This window comes from Rhea americana, unplaced genomic scaffold, assembly GCF_003343005.1.
Source record: "Rhea americana isolate MKP2758 unplaced genomic scaffold, rheAme1 scaffold_47, whole genome shotgun sequence".
NCBI lineage: Eukaryota > Metazoa > Chordata > Aves > Rheiformes > Rheidae > Rhea > Rhea americana.
Window position 1 is genome coordinate 510,468 of NW_028186612.1, and position 21,094 is coordinate 531,561.

The window sequence follows — 21,094 nt, forward strand, 5'->3', positions numbered from 1 at the left end:
ATCTCATTTGGAAGTGATCCACATTAAGCTTTCTGCCAATGCATAAGCCCCTTTACATCATCACTATTACAACAGGACCACCTCGTAGTTCACAGTTAGAAAGCATCTTACTATTACCTCTTGGCTGCTTGAGCCTGGACACAACTACAAAAAGACCAAGATATGGTCCAAAACACATGTGTTTGGACAGACACTGATAAAAAAAAAAAAATACAGAAAAGAAAATCAAATATGCAAAAATTGCCATAGCTCTACAGAATTCTAACTATACTGAAGGATATTAAAACTAGTCTGAATATCAGCACTGTTCTGAAACTACTAGTTGAATCAGTAGAAACTGAAAAGTAACCTAGCTTTCAAAATTTATACTTTATTTCCTTAAGAAATGTCACACAGAACTGGACTTGCAGTCTTTAGCCCTCTAAAGCTGCAGATGGATTATTTTAGGAATTTGTAAAAGATTTTCAGGGAGAATCTGACACTTAACTGTATAGATAGTTTTGAAAAACCTGTGAGACATATTCCTGAATCTATATATCAATTATATAACAGTTATATACACATAACAGAGGTTCTTGGGCCATAATTGAAGGGTATATATTAAATCAATGGATTTTTGGGTCTTACAGATGAAGAGTGTACATATTATATCGCAGAATCCTATTTTGGGTGTTCAGTTAATATGAAAACAGATTTTCATTTTGTCAAAAGCTGAAACTTTCTGGAGAAAAACTGAAATCCATGATTTTCTTTGTGATTAACATAGCCTTTCTTTTTTCTTTCCTGTCTGCATTATTGTGTGTGTAAAAATCTTTTTTATGAAGAATTTATTTCAAACATTCAATTTTTTGCTGAAACATATTTTCATGGAATCTTTTCAATAAGCCTTAAACACGTTTGCTCTTTAAAGAAGTAGATTAAGCCACATTCTGAGTATCCCCACAGCAAGTCTCTGTGCTTCAGTGTTTCTCATCGCTACAGCATCCTAGTGCCTGAGGGCTATTGGTATCACGCAGCCTTAAGTATCTTCAACATTGTTTAGTACTAGACTTGCTACAGTGACTGAACACGTTGGTGATGATTAGAAACAGGAGTGGAAACTCCTTGCAGCGGTTTATTTGAGGAAAAAAGTCTATGTTATTTCATTAATCTGAAGCTCCTAAGCTGCCTAAAAGCACTGAAAATTAACTATGAAAAATGACTTGTTCCACTAAAAGGTGCTTTAATACAAATTATTATTTTTACCAAAATATAACATAATCTTAAATTTTCAAATTTTTAAGCCACAATGAGCTTTCAGTCACACTGTTCAATTTGGCTTCCAAAGGAACAAAACACACCAATACCAATTGCCTGCCAAATCCCTCTATGTAACAATGTTATGCCAAGTTCTTTGGCATAATCTTATTTGTTAAAAGGCAAAAATATGGGTCGGAGGAACTCCAGGAAACTGTRCCAATTAGTTCCCACCATAGCACAAGGTCCTCGCACTGGGGACCAGTGAGCTCAGGCCGTGCAGAGCACGACTCTCGCAGRCCACATGCTGCCCCAGGCTTATAGCTGGTTCAGGCACTAAATCTCAAGAAATCACACCAAGGAATAAACTGTATCCTAATACGGACACCCTATTGCCCCTGGCACAGGCRGAGCGACAGACACGAGTAAAGCTCTGTGCTGCAGCAGGGTAGGAAGCCCTTCTCGTTCACTCTTTCTGTGCAGGACGGAGAGCCAGCATTGGGCTGGTCTCTCCGTACCACCACGGCAGCTCAAACCCCTCTTAAAGGGAGAAGGAAGAGAGAGAGGTAGCAACTGAAGCATGCACTCACATCAACCTCCCTCAAGCATGTTKCTTTTTGAGATTGTTACTATCATCTCCAGCAAAATAATAGCTGCAACAGGTCCTGTAATGTACCAYAGATGACATTAATCTCTGTCATAGGGCTGGGGAGAAAAAAAAATCAATGATTTTCAGTGAAAAAATCAGATTTACTGATCTTTCATCTGAGACATAGGTCAGTTGGAACATTCCTTAAGAATACCTTCTCCATTCCTCTGATAACCGTGGAAACATTTGTAGAGAAAGAAATGCAATTGTAGGACCTCAAGCAGTCCACGCTGTCCCGAGTTGCAGTCTTTGAGTGTGCCTAGTGTGTCCAAGCTGGTGAGCACAAGCTGTGTCCGCACACAACTGCACAGATCTTGGGGCTTTCTTGGATTTATGGAGGGAGAGGATGAAACATGTGCCAACACTTYCTTTGCACTCATATCTTGCCCCGCAAGAGGACTGAGGTGCCACATGTCAACTAGGTGCCGACTGCATGGCAGCATACAAGCAGCTCAGGTGATCAAAGAACTTGGAACTTGAGTGTCAAGTCAAAATGCACCSACACAACAGCACAAATATATGCTGAGAGAAGAAAGCGAGAATCTCCTCTGTTTTATTTTTGTTTAAAAACCTTAAAGGTGTGACAGCAACCTTAAGTGTGTCAGAGTTTTTAGGTTCATATGTCTGCACCTCTTCCTTGAAGCCAGCACACCCAGAAGAACACGGGCCAAACTGATAAAATCTTGCTGCCCAGAACACACATTGAACCAAAGACTCACAAAACAGAGCAAAAGGGAGAAGGTTTACAAGCAGACCTCCCGGCTTGTTTTGCCTTTGCAATAACTTTCCTTCAAGCTTCCTCTTGACCCTGGCAACCCTCAGAGGCTGCTTGATAGTTAACAWTTTTTCAGTCACTTTTGGGTACCCTCCTTTCTCTCCATCATCCCTGGGGCTCAGCTAAAGGTCAGCACCRTATGCTTTTCTCATACATCTCTAGCTATTACATGCTGCAAGCCTATCTGTATGTGTGTGTTCGTGAACATGCACCTCTCCGCCAGCTCACCCAGCATGCCAGAAGCTTCCTTCCCACCTCACCACGCTTGCTTGATCTCTAGGCAGATCCCCTTTGACCCTCCAGCAGATCTCAGTGTACACAAAAAGGAGTGCGTGCAGGACAAGGCAAACAAAACAGMCTTTCTCCTTTTTGGCAAATCCTGCTTTTTAAATAGTGTATAATACACATTTGTATGCAACAATTATGAATAAACAAATTAAACGCTTGCACAGCTAGTCACAGAAGGTTATTTCCTTGCTACTCCCGACTAGCAAACGTCATGCTAAACTCACTGGGCAACGCAGCTGGCTGGCTGACAGTGTACTGGGAATTAATGCTATACAGCGACTACCTTCAGTACCATTTCTGTGAAAAATGTTTCCTCAAATTTTGTTAAAATTTTAATATGGAATTGGATGTTCTTTCTTTTTTCAGCTAAAGGTCAGATTTGAAAGGAATAAACTTGATATATATCTTCACAAGGCTTTTAATATCAGGAAGAGAAGTGCAGAAAGTCCTTGCTTGCCTTACTTCCCAAACAGAGGGCCCTCGACAGCAGCCTTTTTCTAAGCTAAATATCTAATGGAATTTGGGGAGTTTTGTATCAAAATTTCCGAAGAATTTGACCCTCTCGTTAACTTTGATGTGTGTGTGTGCATGTAAATATTAACTTTTGCATGTGTTTATAAAAATACACACATAACACTTCTAGGACAGGACTCACACAGCTGTCACATAATAAGTGATCAACCATCAGTTAGGAAAGGCTCAGTCCCACACTTTTATCATTTATATGAAGAGCCTCATAGTTTTCAGAGGTAGGTGGGACAGTGGGACTCAGCTGCATATGACAGACTCCTTCAGCGTAGGCAATTGCACGCATGCAGTATACTATAGTATAATTAAATACAAACTTTCATTAGTTATTACTTCTTTGGAAAATGCTGCTTGAGACTACTGAAAGATGTACAAATCATGGAAATGTTGAAATTTTATTAGGGTTTTATAAAATAAGACCAAAGCATTAGCTAGCAATAAAGCACTGCTATTGTAATTACGATGTCTGCTGAATGCAAGGAATGGTGTTCAGTTTATGAGATAATTTTGAGCAGAATGAGTGTCTTCCTTCTAAGAAATTCAAGCTAGTAAGAATTTCTAGTCTTTCTCAAACTGCATCTAGAGCTAAAACCTTTTTTAAAGGTGTGAACTGATTTGCAAAAAAAACCTCAAGGAGTTATATAAATCCCTTTTTCTCAGTTATTTAATAGCTTAATCAGTATCTGCTCTGTTTAGCAGACCTTTCCCATTCTCCACTCTACCACTCTCTCTTTCTTTTGCAAGAGTCTGTCCAGACTTTCACARTGGAGGGGAAACCCGCCTCCATGATGCGAGATATGGATCCAGCTAACTGTTTTTCTTCATCTGAACATGAGTTGTAAGCCTGTATTCTGCACTRTATTCCAGATGTGCCCCAAATTACGCTCTTTAGGTAAGGTATGATGCTCATCACTAGTTTTAAAGCACCTGCACATTGCATGCCTTAGYGTAGCACTGAGAAAGAGGCCTTCAAATCAGTGCCAAAATACTGAAAGACGAATGGCTTCCAAGCCAATGAGATGACCACTATAGACAGGTATTAGTGAGGAAATCAGAGTTAAAAAGAAAAAGGATACTCTGCCGGCAGCACAGATCAGATCAAACTCCAATATTGTCATCAGAAGAAAGACTTAAAAATTGTAAAGTACTTCAAAGCATTTTGCTCTGCCCATGCCAGATTTCATCAACCTGTCTGAGACATTTTCAATTAGGAGGTTTTTTTCCAATGCTACTCTCACACTTGGCAGCAGCTTCTCATGAACATTCACAGAACTGCTTCGCTGCCTTCCTTTGCTATCCCTCTGTCCTTTCCTCTGCTTTCAATCAATTATTTAACACTTATTTTTCATTTTGGCTACCAAAAGATAAACAGATTTCCTTCCAGCAAACTATTTTACRGCAGGTAAGTGCAGACTCCACTTCCCCCTTCTGGACAGCATCCTAGGTTTTCCCCACTTCTACCTTGCTGGGAAGTATTATCCGCAGTTAGGTTCAGCAATGCAGAGCTTACACTTACGCAGTGTTATGTTTGCCAGGCCAATCTCAGTGTCTCAATGKCTCACTTACTTAACACCAACTGGCAGGCAATGCCTGTGAGATGAGCCTCCCATTACCCCACACCATAGTGTGCCCTTGTAACATGCTCCGGGGCCAGTGGCCCAGGAGAAGACTGAACTCCACTGCTGCCGAGCCACAGCAGCTATCTGATTTTGTCCTTGGCAGAGTCTCACCATGAAGCAGTCTGGATCCATAATAAAAWCAGAGATAGTATCAAGCTCAGAGTTTTTTGTATTCACATGTGGGAGAAGGTTCTGAAACATCAGCAGGGAAAAAACAATCCAAACCCAGTCTGAGCAAATCGGGTAATTGCAAGTCTCAGAAACCATGAACAGAAAATAGAAAAGAAAATGGCGTTGGTTATTCCAAAGATTTAAACATAGAGACTCTCTCAAAGGTCCTATTTGGAGTTGTTGCTAAGTACATACTAATAACTGTGATTTATGTGTATATGTGTATACACATACACATCCCAAAGAGACAAGGTCTTTGTGTATGCACATACAAATATAAACACACGAATACACATATGAAGTTTATGTACAATATTGAATATGTATATTCTACATTCCTATTTCATGCAACATAAAATAACTTTCAAAGTTAGAACACACTGCTTCAGAAGATAACTACAGGGTCCCAAAGTTGAGTAAAACTTTTACGTCTAGACACTTACCTCAACACCACCACTGCAGTATCTCTAATCATAACAGTCATTAGTGCATTTTGCATCATTTCTACTATGAAGAAGTGGGAGCAAGATTCAGGAGAAGTCCTGCATAAAGTCTACACTGAGCCCAGAATTAGAACTAGAGTTGCTAAATCTTCAACAGATTTTATTCTGACTCCACACAATATGACATCCTTACAAAAACAAATCTTTATTACAAGTGGTCATGGAAAAAAGAGGACTCCTGATTTAGACTGTATTTGAGACTGAGCAGGTATGTTTAAACTTTTGCCCATGCATCCATCTACATGAAAATCTGCTCTTAAATGTGAGCTATAACCATGTTCTTATTCATGCAATCTGATTTATCTGAACCACTGACAACTTCTTGAATGTCCTAAATATGTATTTAGGAATATAGGATTCAACATTCATTTTTGAAAAGTCTGAATTACRCTTCTGCAAAATAAAAGATAACATTTCCATATCTAATGGGGAAGGGACAATATTCGTTACTGCAACTAAATTTTACCTGATGTGATTACAGACCACAGACTACGCCCCAAAACACCTCAGTGAGCACATTTAGATGAACTACACTATCCAAAGGTGTTAAATTTGATCCCTAGTGAAAATAATTTAAAGAAAAACCTTAAAACAAGTTTAACATTAATTAATTTAATTAGTCTGGCATGACAGTCAGAAACAGTTATACAATTTCAATATAAGAGATAGACCCCCACTTTATTTCAAAACAGCGTCACTACAGTTAATGCTATGTCTATTTATATCAGCCAAAGACCCAACACCAGATTCTGCAGTTCATTGAGAACTTTGGGATAGCAGGAAATAAACTGCACACAGCATCCAAAAAGACAATGTAGGGATTGTTCCACTCATTTTCATATTTAACTCAGTGAAGTTATTCTTAAGTATTCTTATTCTAAAGTATTTCCTACTTTATCACTCTCTATTGTATGGTAGGACTGAGAATAAGAGTTGTGTCAGAGAAGATAGGCCACATTTGTTGAACTTCATGTTAGTTCATGTACTATGAGCTCTTATGAACTTCTCATCTCAGAGATGAGAACTCACATCTCATCTGTGTCCCTGCATCACCCTATGCTCTTGTTACAGACCTACGGTTTGTAACTTCCAACCTTTTGTGACACGGAATTATCTTTTCTATGCCTCGCCTTTCATTTGTTTGCCTTTTCTTATTCAGATCGCAAGCTTTTCAGAGCCGCGAAAGCCCATTATTTCCACTCTGTAACTAGTCTCAGGAATTTACAAGGCTGTATAAATACATAATAAATAATCAGAACGATATCACATTAAAATTCAAGGCTACAACCTCAGTAGCTACTGTGAGAAGGAATTTACAAAGGCTGTATGTACAGGACAATGCTGAAACTTGGCGATAGGATTAACTTACAGAATCTCTCACTAGGACATTACTAATTATTTGCTCTCAAAAGGCACTGTCTAGCACATAGTTGCCTGGAACTGACTGGTAAAGCTGAAGCATTAAGGTCTGGTCTCAAGTCAGTCAAGTACACAGGCAAACGGGATGGGATTCRGGTGCCTAAACATAAGCACTTAGTGCTGTTTTAGAGCAGTGCTGTTTCAGTAGCTGATACCGTGGGAATCTAACCTGACACTCCCGCTCTATGTTCTGGCAGCCAGGTTTCACCCTGGTGTCTTCAGTTCAGCTGCCCTAGACTTTCGATCAAAATAAAAAACTCTAAACCAATCTACTTGAGAAAATCTTGACCTCAACGTCACATCAAGCTAAAGAACCGGAAGGATGATTACTTTGATGTTGTTTTTGCAATCATTTTGCAATCCCTTTGCCCTTAGAAGTGTGAAATGACAGACAAAAAAACAGAACRAAAGTGAGTTAAAGGTGATAAATACCTGGCGTCAGGAGTATAACAGAGGTGACAATCAGGGAGCAGATAACGAGAATAACAAGTAAGGCAATTGCAATTCCTTTCCAGTTTCTTTGTGGAGGATTACTCCCCACCAGCTCCTAGAAATATCAAAGGAAAGTGAACATTTAGCAAAAGTGCTTAGATAAGGAAACAAACAGCAAGGTATTCGCATAAAACCACACCATATACTCCATGGCCATGACGGTRGAAGCAGGTAAGCTAAATACAGCTCATGCCATTCTAATACATTGTAGTATTAATTTAATTAATCCCACATCAGATTACATGGCCAATAAATGCAAGGGGTCTGGTGTTTCACCTCTGAGATAACTTTTCCTTTGTAGGAGCAGGTGAACCTTGCTCAGATCCTTAGGGGACTGTCCCTGCCGACACCCGTCTCCCTCCGCCTCCAGTTCCCTGGGTTCCTCCTCTTGAGCAGAGGGATGAAAAGGCAGGATCTGCCATGGGTTCCTCCAGGGCTTAAAGACTACAGGAGCCATCATTCAGCAGCCACTGCTTAGAGTCATGTTTTATGTATACACAGAGGGAAAAACAGCTAAATGTTAGACCAGAAGGCAAACACAGGGCACGTTGGTCTGGAAGCAGGCAGGACCGAGGGTCTGGGTGAGGCAAAGGACACAGATAAGATACTCAGTGGTGCAACCCACACTTCCCACCACTTCCTCATGTCCAGGCTCTGGTCGCCTGCACCAGGACTCGTCTGAAGTCACTTATCAAAAGATGACTGACCACCTCTCCTCCWTAAGTCTGAGAATAAAGAGTATTACAGTAACTTTCAAGAGGCGTTCATAATAGGATGCCAGAGAGAAATATGAGAAGATAAATAATTTACAGGGGCATGTATAGAGATAAAAAATCAAGGAGGATATCCCCACAGTGACCTTTCCTCTCTCCTCAGAACACCTCACAGCCCCCTCAGGCCACGGYATTCATGTCTAGGCAGGTCTAAGAACACAACAACATGTTGCCTAACATATACATTATATTCAATCATGGCCTTAAAACATTAGAATAAAAGCTCCATCACTATTCAGTGATTGCTTTGACTGTGGTTGGACCATATGTTTTGTCTTCTATGTATATGGCAATTCTGCTCTCATGATTGAGGTTTTATGAAGTGTTGTGTTTACACACACAAGATCTTAAATATTTATTGCACTTTATCTCTGTCTTGCTTTTCACAGGATTTCCCTTGGCGTTGTACATTAAATCTGATTTCACACATGCATTGAAGCATCYGCAGGAACTGTGCAAAGTATCAGTGGAGTTCACTTTCTTGGAAGGCTGAATTCGCTCAGCAGAGGTGGTCTCACAGCCAGAACAGCTCCAAATGCTCCTCCTCACTGTCAGCCTCACTGACTCAGGATTTTTGCTTCATTTCCTATATTATTTGGGRTGGTGAGTCTAAGATAGTTCCTGATGGTGTTTTTTGATGATTCTTCTTTTGTCTCTTTCTCTCTCTCCTTTTTTTTTTTTTCTCCTTTTCTTAGGGGGAAAAAATAAAGCCTTGTAATAGATTCAAGTTTTCTGAAATCCAAAGAATTAATTTCACTTACCATAATGTTTTTATTTTATATATGAACATGACTTGAGCAGGGAGTGCTGCCAAATGTCACAGTTTTTATATTAGGAAAACATTGGGAAAATAGCATGAAAAAAAACATTTTTCATTTTTTTCCATATCAAGAATCTATTTTACAGAAAAAGATAATATTGTGACCCTTTTCCTATGCCTTGCAGGATCCAGATTAACTGAAAAAGGTTATGAGCGGGCAGTGGAGAGCAAAGCTGTGAGTCATTAAACATCTAGAGGTAATGTCTATATTTCTTTTCGAGTTTATTCTAGTTCTTGAACTGACAAGAGGGTTCTTTTTCTTTGGGTAATGGAGCTTGCTTTTCCTTCAGTTGCACTTGGTTGTGTATTYGAAATGAAAAATAATTAGAAGGAACAAATATGTAGTCTATTGATCTTACTGGAGAAAAAATCTGAAAGGTAGGTCTTAAGAACTGCAATTTTGCCAACAAGGGAAAAGYGAGAATATAAACCACGGCTTTAAAGAGTATCTTCACCCTAAGCATCTTTATAAATATTAATTAATTTAATCTTGCAAAAGCTTTGTAAGTCAGGAAAGTCTTATGGTCCCCATTTTTCAGGTAGTGCACAAAAACTCGGAAGAGCATATATGACTTTCCCAGRGTCACATACAAAACAGAAATAAATCCAAGAAACGAATCCAGGTCTTGTTACTCAGTGACATAAATATTTTTACTTTCACAGTAAAGCACAGTGTAACCTAAAGAAACAACAGGAAAAATGGAGAGAAAGCTTCTGACAAACACAGTGCCTCTACACAACCACTGCCAAGTCCTAACGGTTTCTCGGGGGCAATGAAGTAGAAGTAAGATACAAACACTACAAGACTGACACAGATACACTAAGTAGAAAGACGTAGGAGGAAGCAATACTGCACCTATAAAAGATGCCTTTTAGCTACAGCATCCTTTAGCTTTCCTGCTGGAGATATCTTTTCCTAGTTACTTCAGAACAGCTATTCCAGTTTCAGTTTTCCATCAGACACGCCCCACTCTCTCCTACTTTCTGCAAGACTTATACCAATGAATGTTGTTRATGGGTTCTTCTTAATGAAGATTTGAGCAGGACTAGGCAATGAAATATTAATGAATGTGCCCGAGTTAATCTTCGTTCCTATGCCACCATAGAGATTGCCTATCCAATAGCAAAATCAGTGCAGGCTTCATACTCCTCAACAGCTTTTCAATAATAAAATGACAGTATCCAGGTATCTGCAGGGCAAACTTACCAGGATAAACCCCACCATCATTAAAAGGGCAACATGTTATAGTCTTGACCGGGGAATACTCTCGACAACAAATCACAGCACAAAAATCKTATGTTCCTAATTGCAGACAACCCTTCCTGCAGCACAGAGCTGGGATGCAGAGCTGTCGTGTGGGATTTTCCTACTTACTGAGTCATTGCAGAGGAATATTTGTTCAACCGCTCTTGTTTTATTCACTATGGACCAATCACAGGTTTGAGCAAAAGAATAGGAAAAGGAGGCATCAGAGTGCAAACTGTAGACTTCTTGATGTAGCCTTGATCTACAATGACATATATGCCTCATCTACCTTTCCAATATTTTTGATACAATTATAAAAGAAACATAAGTTTGTTGTAGTTATATGATAAAGCATCTCAGAAAACCCTATTATGTTCAACTCTTCTAATTTATAATGCAGTTGCAGGTCAGTTTTGGAAGCTAAACCCTGAATTKTATGTTCAACTGAAATAAGAGAAAAATCTTTTTCAAGAACCTAGTGAGGCTGAAGATCATGTAGGCAATTTAAAATCTAGCATGATAGTATTTGCTTAGCTATGCCCATAACCCCCTGCCTTTCTGCCTGTGCATCAGAATTTGCTTGTGCAATTAGGTACCTAATAAGCTGTTGCACTATTTCTTCTGGCAAGTCTTAAGGAAGCGATGCATCATACACATCTCTGCAGTACCTGATGCCAAAAAGCTTTGGCCTTTCAAATCTTKGGTCCGGTTACACAGTTGAAATGTAACTCCCAGTATCTCCTCCAATTGCCTAAATATTAAAAATGTCTACAGACTGCAGCTATATCACTGACCTCCCCAGTGCTAGGACCTTTATATGAGATTTCTGTATCAGTCACAGCATGGGAATAGCAGTTCTGTGACAGGCAGCCAGCCAGGATCAGGGAATGTACACACACACACACACACACACACACACACATATATTTTAATATTTATACATCAGACAATGTCCCAGAGCTGGAAAGAAGGAGCTGTGCTGCTGTGTGCATGAAATCCATGGAAGTAGCATATGAGGGAAACCCCCCTCCAATCCCCTAAAAGAGTCTAATCTCATTTTGAGCCTCCCAGGGCTGATATCAAGTGTCAACTCYAACTTTAAATTAGTCTTGATGCTCCCATGCAAGACATACAATGAACTCTATTTAAGGCTAAAYTTTTTGCAGTATTCAGTCTAACTTCAATGCTCAGTAGACTGTGGTCAAAATTGTTATCTTCCAAATCTCAGCATGATAAAAATCTCTACCAGASATAAGAGATATCTCTACCAAAAAGCAAACAAAAACTCCCAGACAAGCAGTTTACAGTATCTAATCAATGACTGTTTTGTGAACTAATAGAATAATGTAGAATGGAGGGCAAGAAAAACTTTTTATTAAAAAATCAATATGGTAGTTTGAACTGAACATTTAGATCACTGGTTTCTGCTGCCCATATAGAAACGGTTTCTCTTTAGTTAGGAAAGTTTAGTTATCAAAAGCTTATAAAGGACACATTCCTGAAAATAATCCAGCAAACTCCTCCAAATAGTTAGAAATTATTTAAAAATACATATATATATATATAGTTCATGGACTTGAATTAGATTTAATAACCCATTCAAAAGATCAAAAAAAACCTTGCATTCAGTGAGGTTTCCCCATGCACGGATCCCAGGGTGATAGACATTCACACAGMCATTTAAAATTTCAGTACATCAGTACTTTCACTGACTCCATTATCACATCATAATCCCACCAATTCGTTAGTTATCCAATCAATATGTGAGCGAAATCACAATAAATAACACTGGGAAATTCTAGCAGATCAAGAGGAGGAAATTTTTCATTAAAAAAAAAAAACAAAAATCTTGGCGTTTTAATACATTGCAAGGAAGTTAAAAGGGCCATTTTTATTTTGCTTTCAAAAATTCCATCAGGAGAATTTCCTGATAAAAGGCAAGATGAAATAAAGGACATTTCAACAGAAATGTAAACAGTTTTTTTCTTTCCATAGGCTTGGAAAGTAACTTTTTTGTTCTTCTCACTCATTTGAAGTCTCTTTTGATGGAGTCACTTACTCTTACAACAAATCTGCTACACACACAGTATGCCATATATATGTGAGCACAAAAGTCTTAGGTCTCTCCTACCTGTATTTTYCTTAATTCCACAGGGATGATGCTGCGTAACTGTGTCCAGCTCTTACCTCAAGGAATTTAGAGCCTCTGTACTATTTTCTGATACCCCACAAGCTTGGCAGCAAACTGCCATTCCTTAAAAGCAGGTTCCCCCAAGCAGGCAGCAACTACATATTCATATTGCTTCAAGAAAGTACCTCTGCTCAGGATGGAAGATGTTTAATTAAGCCCCAGGTAGGTACAGATTCAAGTAGGTAAATAATTCTGAAACGGCACCTCGAAGCTCTTGTTTCTAATGTGCAGCACAAAAGTACAATTTGCCCTTTCCTGAAAGGTCCTGGTATGCAGATTTGAATGCAGAGATCCCTCATTAATCATGGCTGCTCATCCTGAAGATATCGCTTTGGTTGTAATACTGACAACGTATTACACAAATGAAAATAAAGCAAGCGCACAATTTTTTTTTTTGCTCYGGCAAAATGATTCTACTGACATTAGTATAAGGGGAAACATTGAAAAAAAAGGCAGTTATTCGAAGCAGTTACCTGCTCCCTTCCGTTTATGGTGAAGAATGAACACAAAGTCTGAACGACCTCTGCAAGCAAGCTAAAAGCCTTCAGCTTGTTTTTCTCCTTTTTTTTTCTCCTTTGTGTTTTGTTTTCCACACACACACTTCTTTCTCTTACATAAAACCTTAATTGGTTTAGGATTGGGAAAGTAAAACAGACGTTACCACAGGTTTTAAAATAAGCACACTTCATTGATGCCACAGATCAAAAACTATAAATGTTATCACTTTCATCTCCATTTATGATTGAAAAGTAATGCTGCCCACCTGTGAAGTCGACTTTRAAGCCACAAACCAGACGTCTACTGTATTTTAAGGCTCTAAACTATGGATCTGTGATGACATATTTTCCTGCCTGTGAAAGAATCACTGTACTGACATGCTACGGATGAAGGCTGGAAATGCTCCAACCCAAGATGCTGTCAACAAAATTATTTCTGGCATGTTTATTTGAAACCTTCTGAAAGGCTGCCAGCCAGGTGGCCATATTAGAATAATATAATATCTTCTTRAAACAAAAACTCTTCAGGCACAGCTCTTTTTTCTGTGTTTGTGTGTGTGGTTTTTTTAACACTCATGTCACTATTGCTAAATGAGAGAAAAACAACACAGACATCACTTGTTAAGTATTGGTGTTATTTAAAGAAATGTTGGCCATGGAGCAACATCTCTTAAGTATCCGTAGTGCACTGGTCACAACGGGACAATWAGTCCTTTTCAATAAGGAGCTGCCACTTTTGTGAAATAATAACAAAATCTATACGTGTCAGACTGCTCTTTCAGGACACAACGTTTACTGCTGGAGTGGATCACACTGTACGCCTGGGCTACTGATGCAACAGGCTTTCACCTCCTCCTTCAGTTAGCCTAGCTACCTTCTCCTGACAGCACKTATTTCACCCAGGGAAACTCTTCCAAGGATTGGGTTTCCCAGCGATTCCTCTTTCAGGGTCCTCCTTGCAAGCAAAGGTTTAAAAAAAGTGCCCCAGGACACATCCTGGTATCATTCACTTAAAGCTCACATAGGATACATGAACTGATTTACATCTGTGGGAAATCTCACCGGTGCATTGCTACACAAGCACGTAGGAGACTGAGCTCTCTTCTCACACCAGCACAAATCAGAATAAATAAATAAATAAATGAAGTGATGTATACTGGTACGAAACAAAAGCGGGTACAAGCTCTTTTATTGGCTTCAGCAGGGGCAGAATGAGGTTTATAGGAGAAGTTTTTCTGAGCTTCATTATCTGCCATGCTTGCAGCTTGCAATCTCTGCTTCTCGGATTGCTGATTTGCTTCTAAAATTTTAATTAAATAACCTGGTTATGACCCGAAATGCTATCTCCATAAACACAGTAAATAAACAATCTTCTAGAAAGCTTGCAAACACACAGTTAACACAGGAATATGTATTCTACTTTCATTTCTCACACTACCTTATTCTGAATTAAAACATTTGCCTCTTGACCCATTATACTGAGTGCAACATCTCTGGCAAGTCATCTCATTGATTTCAGAATATAGGCCAGAATAAAAACATTGCTTAYAAATTAAGGCACATCCTAGGAACACTGTTATCCCTGGTAAAACTCCTATGCTGTTCAGTGGAAAAATATTCCTGCCGTTAATTAGTTCTTTATAATACAAAATTGCTGCAGATTGCAACTGCTAAATAGTATTACGAATGAGGTTAGGAGTGGGCACCCTATACTGGTAGGTTATTAACCCTGTGCAGCAAAAACGAAGTATTAATCACAATGGTAACGGCAGTAAACCTGTGTGTGTGATGCAGTGGTTACAGCAGGAGGTTTGCCGAGGCCATTGGTTATACTGCTGATCGATACTGTCTCATTGCACTCCTCTACCTGTCTGGATCCATCGCCTTTTCTGTCTCAAATTTAGGACATAGGATCTTTATGGGCAAGAATCATTCTTGGTACTCTGCCTCGCACAGTKCAAACCTCATTGATGACTATAGCTCTTGGGAAATATCATAATGCAATAAATAATACTCAGCCCTGGYGAGGCCRCRTCTGGAGTACTGTGTTCAGATCTGGGCTCCCCAACGCAAGACAGATATGGAGTTACTGGAGAAAGTCCAGCGCCTGGGGYCCCTGGTCCAAAAGAGSCAKGGAGCTACTAGTCCATGAAGGRCTACTAAGATGATGAAGGAACTGGAGCATCTCTTTTATAAGGACAGGCTGAGAGAGCTGGGACTAGTYAGTCTKGAGAAGAGAAGGCTGAGGGGGGATCTGATCGATGTGAATAGGTATCTGAAGGGGGGTATAGAGAGGATGGGGCCAGACTATTTTCAGTGGTACCCAGCAACAGGACAAAAGGCAAAAGACACAAATAGAAACACAGGAAGCTTTATCTGAACACGATGAAAAGTTTCTTTACTGTGAGGGTGACAGAGCACTACCAGGAACAGCGACCTGGTAACAGGTTGCCCAGAGAGGCTGTGGAGTCTCCTTCCTTGGAAATATTCAAAAGCTATCTGGACATAATCTTGGGCAACCTGCTCTAGGTGACCCTGCTTGAGYGGGGGGTTGGACTAGAAAACTCCAGAGGTCCCTTCCAACTTCAGCTATTCTTGTGATTCTGTGAAACAATAATAAGCATATATGTGTATCTTTCTATTTTCTGAATTCAAGTTGAGTTACTTTTCATGGTTTGTTTATTTCCTTATCAAAGTGTCCTCTCCTTCTCTTCCCTGCTTGCCTCCCTCTCTTCCTCCTGCTGCGGACCACTGTGAGTTGTGCTCCAGCTCAAGTGTAAYGTTGAATAGGAAATCACTTTGATTTAGGAAAGGCTTCTTCAGACTCAGCGGATCAGATGAAGAAGGTGATACTTTGGGGGCCCTAGTGAGAGAAAAAAGAGCTTGGACTGCTTTTCCAAATGAGGCATGACGCATACATGGGCTTCCCTGCAAGAGTTCTCCAGCAGGATTCAGAGGGAAAAAACATCCTGCTTGTTGCAGAGATGAAAGACACTATGCTTTTCTTCAGCTACTAGTGATAAAAGATGCTTTTCCTTAATAAGGAGTAACAACTTAATAACAGCATCAGTGCTGTCTGCTTCAACTACTGYGAGAAAAAAATCTTTTTGCCTGCACATCTGCAACACAGTATCTTACCCTTCGCATATGAGAAGCTATTTTATGAATGTCCTTAGGTCACTGCTTCTGGTTCTGTAGCTATGTCTGCTCTCATAATTTTCTGCCAAGTGCACATGGGCAAATACTTTAAGAGTGGACATTAACAGAATATTTGAAAATAAGTAAGAAAAAAGGCTGTATCTGTAACAGTCATGCCTTTGCAAAAATAAATCCTGCACGCTTTATGCTTTGATAGAACATCCAATCTTACATGTTTTTGTTACAAAACCAATAGAAGAAAATGAATGCCATCTGCACCTTACACCTAACTGTTAGCTTTAACAGATGACGGGTCTTCCACAATTTTAGAGCAGAAGGCATCAGATCCTCAGCTAGCACTGGCTGCCACAGATCATTGCCTCCACTGGAGCAAAGCCAGTGTGTGTCAGCTACAAATGAAACCCAGAGCTACCTCTAAATTAAAAAAAAAATCTGTAAAAATATCTAAATAYAGTATTATCTGGAATTCCTTGCAGTACAGTACTGTAGAAATGGATATTTAATAACTTCACATCATTTTTATGAGCATTATGATGAAGAGGTTTTGGATCCTCTCCAGACCTCGCAGCACTAAAAGATTAATTTAGCTTCTCTACATTTTGAAATGGCATCTCACATGACTTTTGTACCTGAGTATAGTGACCACACTAACATCTTCCTACTCCTTATGAAATATAACTATGCGACATTACTATTTGAATCATTATCAAAATATTCCTAGCACTTTGGAAAAGAGTGAATAAGTGGAATTTCCAGAATAAGTTAAAAATTTGAACCTGGACTCTGGAAATCCTGCCAGGAGTCTATTCTCAAGCTGACAAAATTTTGAGCTCCAATCACCAGTTAGGCCAGAAGCAGTAAGCCTGGCTCCAGCCAAGGGTATGATCATCTTGTGACTCAAGCCCAGGAGAACGGACATAGTACAACAGACAACATGTGTGATTAGAGATTTTGCCAAGAACTGTGATGGYCTTGATTTAATGTCATCTTATTTATCTTCTTTACTTTCCCACCTTCAGTTTCGTTCATCATGTAACCTAAATGTTTTTATATCCCCTGGAACAGTGGGACTCCAGYTCCTCACTGGAGCCCAAAGCTGCTCCTGTAATTCAAGTGGTAATCAGAGATCYGTTCCCAATAGTGACAGACCTTGTAAAATCAACAGCATTTCTTTGATTTTATTTGATATAAGCACACATATTTACCTGCTAAAACAGAAACAAATTCTCCTCTAGGATGGAATATCTGCCRTGAAACTTGGTTCGATGCTTTGAATTTTCTTGCATAAGAGTCTGTGTTCTGACTGGATCCATGAACAGACTTGGCAAGCCCAAATGCTACAGATTATGTCAGTGATCCCAGGACCTCAGTATCCCACAGCAGTTGCTTTGCTGCAGTTTTGCCACTATGATGTTCTGGACGTTTTACTCCCCCTCCAAGCTGAGCTGTGATGGTCACCCAAGCCTTGAAACAGCTCAWACCCATTTCTGCTTTGCAGAAAGCATCTGCAAAGGATTAAGCTGCCAAAGTTTGCTAGGATACCATTTCTCTATATCTTGAAGAACAACAATCTCAAGAAATACGAAATATGAAAAGAAGCTTTTCTGCAAGATGTGAGAGCTCAGAGAAACAGTCTCTCAAGTCTGTTCCCTCCTTTAATGCCATTCTGCTTACATTTGTAAAATGGAATTACAAGTTTTAGAGAAATTGCGTTTTTTAAAAAAATAAAAAGGGAAACATCACTCAGCTTATGACTCTGAACACATAGGAAGAATCTGCGATAAGTGAAATAGTGAGATGTTTAATCTCCCTGGTGAAAAGACAGCATTAGAAATTCTTTTTAATATTATGTTTTCCTAACTCATAMGCATTTTTTCTCTAATTTAATTTCTAAGTAATGTCTTTCTAAAYAGTACAGGAAGGAAGACATGAAGTGAACAAAATTTAATTCCTAAATAATTTGTTTCTGAACAATCTGAAAAACAGYGGAGAAGACAGCAGAGTTTTCACGTTACTGAGCTGCAGAGAYGGTCAGAAGAGGTTTGTTTGCGACACGTAAATGCCGTGCACAGCAGGTGGGAAGAAAACGGGTTTATCAATTTCGTTTTKCATCCTTCTGAGATGTCCATCAAACTCAGGATGTATAAAATRCCTTGCATGCTAAGAAAGTAAAAATTACCTTGCCAGGTTACTTGCAAAAACATCTACCGTAATTATTACATTAATTCATGTGTGAATTAAAATAGCTGGAGGCTAGAGGAGGGTCACTCTTCAGTTGGCCAATGCACGCARCTCTCATTAACACTTGCAGAGCTTAGTGCACGTATGGAAAAAAGAAACAGGAAGAAATAGAAAAGAGGCCTCACTACTGTTACTGGTTGAAATAAATCAACTATTTTTTGTTCAAAACACGTTTCTTTCATCGCCTCTTCCTACCAGGCGATGGTGGATTGGATTTTCAGCGAAGGGCTTAGCCAGGTGGTTGGGGTGCGACACAGCAGCGACAGAAGTCACCGCGCTGCTGGGAGCACTCAACCAAAGCAGGTCAGAGACAGGCAGCAACACCTCGAGCCCTGGAGATACAGAGGGAGGCGACCAGCACGGCCAAACCGATGACGTGGGATGGCAGTGAAGGTAAGAGGAAGCTGCAGTGCCAATTCAGAGCCTTTTTTTAGGGAAAGAACATTTGACCAGAGTCCATAATAATGGGATTTCCTAACTAACGAAAATTAATCTGAACGTCCATTAAGAGAGACAAAGCAAAGCTTTTACTCACCGAACAAAGTCCAAACTAACAAAATAGACATCATGACACAATCTGATGCATGCACACTAAAATAATCTCAAATTTCAGTAAGGAACCAGTAAAAATCACATATTTCTTTACTCATCAAGATTCTAGAGATGTTTTGCTCCACTGAGATTAAACTATCATGTTAAATAATGCAGTAAATGTTACTCAGCACTACAAACACTGGTTTTGTTTCTGATGCAATGATCATTCTCATTACACAGGAACTTGTGTTTTAAAATAAAGTTTCATATTCACCAAAAAAAAAAAAAAACAGATTTCCCTTAAGTAAACCAGTAATATCTGAAGAGAGAGAAAAATTCATTCTCATTTTAAGCCAGAACCCATCCTTACTGAGGTCAGTAACAACATTCTTAGTAGCATGCCTGAATCTTTAATTTTTTCCATATATTACGAATTAACTAGATTATGATGTTGTATTTCTCAAGCATCTAAATGTCCTATCAAAATCAAAGTATAGCATAGGAGGCATGTAAAATGCAAACTCCAGAGTTATTTTGGGTGCTAAAATTCACATTATACAACTTTTATACAATTGATTTCAAACCTCAWCCATTTAGGCTTTTTTTAAGAAATACAAATTGTCTGATGTACAGATTTTTCAAAGGCAATACAATTGTATTATTCATTATTGTAATAATACTTACACAAGATGCTACTTATCTAACAATTTTACCTTTAATAGAATCTTCATTTTCTTTTGTTTCAAGGATCAAAGTCCAAAATACCACAGTCATATTTGATGTTTGGGGCTGTACTGCTCTATTCCCATCTGTAGCATATAGCCAAGATTTTTATGAAAAATAAAGAAGGAATTTGCTTCTTTTGGATAAAATTTAACAAAATTGAGCACTGGAAAAGCAGTGTGGGTTTGCTGCATCTGTTCACTCTGAGATGCATCTTACCTGTTTTCAATGTTCTTTATGTCTTTAAATGGAAAATACACAAACAGTTTGGRGGAAAGATCCATAATGAAGGCTTTTCTCTTTCCGCTCAGACCCATTCACCCCAGCCTATACAGCCAAGACCTGTTTTGCCTGGTCTCTCTGCCTCTCTAATGCCCTGAATCTTTTATTCCTGGTGTCACAGCTAAACACAAACCTGTAAATAAAGCAAAGTCTGTTCTCCAGTCCCAAGGCCAACTGGCACAGCACACCTCACATCCACACAGCTAAACTCTCTTACACTTCAACACAGCATGAATATATCAAAACTGCCTTTACTAAAATAGTCCCTACCCACTCTGAATCCAATCTTTGCTGTGGCACTTCTGGGAAAGTCCTCGCTGTTATGGGCCAAAATCACACACGGGAGCGTACCAACAAACCTTGTGGGCAATTACRGTCCTATGCTTGGGCCCATGTGCATATCTGGGTTATTTTGAAATATAAATGTAGCCCTAAACTCCACCTGAGTCCCAGATCCTAAATCTAAGCTACAGCTCCTAACTCATTTCAGCTCTGTGGTTCTCACTTAATGAAAATTGTTTGCTTGAGCTTGTACTGTTACTCATGYAGAAGCAAGGAGCAAAGGATCTGGGCCTTAGAACAGCCAAGGGATGGCTGYTTTTTCCATCATGGGATATGAATAACCCCCACTGGCTTCTGTGAGAGTGTCTTGGAWGCTGCGGCAGAGAGCAGAGTCCAGGCATGGAGAGACTTTCCTGAAAATAGCTGGGAGTCCCATCAACATCTTGGTTCCTCTCCCCCTGGGACATGCTTTTCCAGATATTCTTGAACTAAGTAACAGAAGACACTTCTTGGATATCCTGACGYTCATGAACTTTAAAGAAAGTCTTAATTCCCATTGGCTCTTGTCCAACCCTAGCTTAGGAAAATTGCAGTTTGAAGAATTACAGCTCTTTGAAGGGTACTAGGGCTTTTGGCACGAAATGTCAGTGGACTGGCTCAGGACTG

At 39.4% G+C, this 21,094-nt stretch overlaps 1 protein-coding gene across 1 annotated transcript in view; it reads right to left on the reverse strand.

Annotated features, from left to right (window-relative positions):
- The window catches only part of DPP6 (dipeptidyl peptidase like 6), a 425,270-nt gene that overhangs the window by 170,895 nt on the left and 233,281 nt on the right, over window positions 1–21,094 (reverse strand). Inside the window, exon 2 of the mRNA XM_085316409.1 lies at window positions 7,621–7,735. Within this exon, the coding sequence (XP_085172535.1) occupies window positions 7,621–7,735 (115 nt within the window). The remainder of the gene's footprint in view (window positions 1–7,620; window positions 7,736–21,094) is intronic.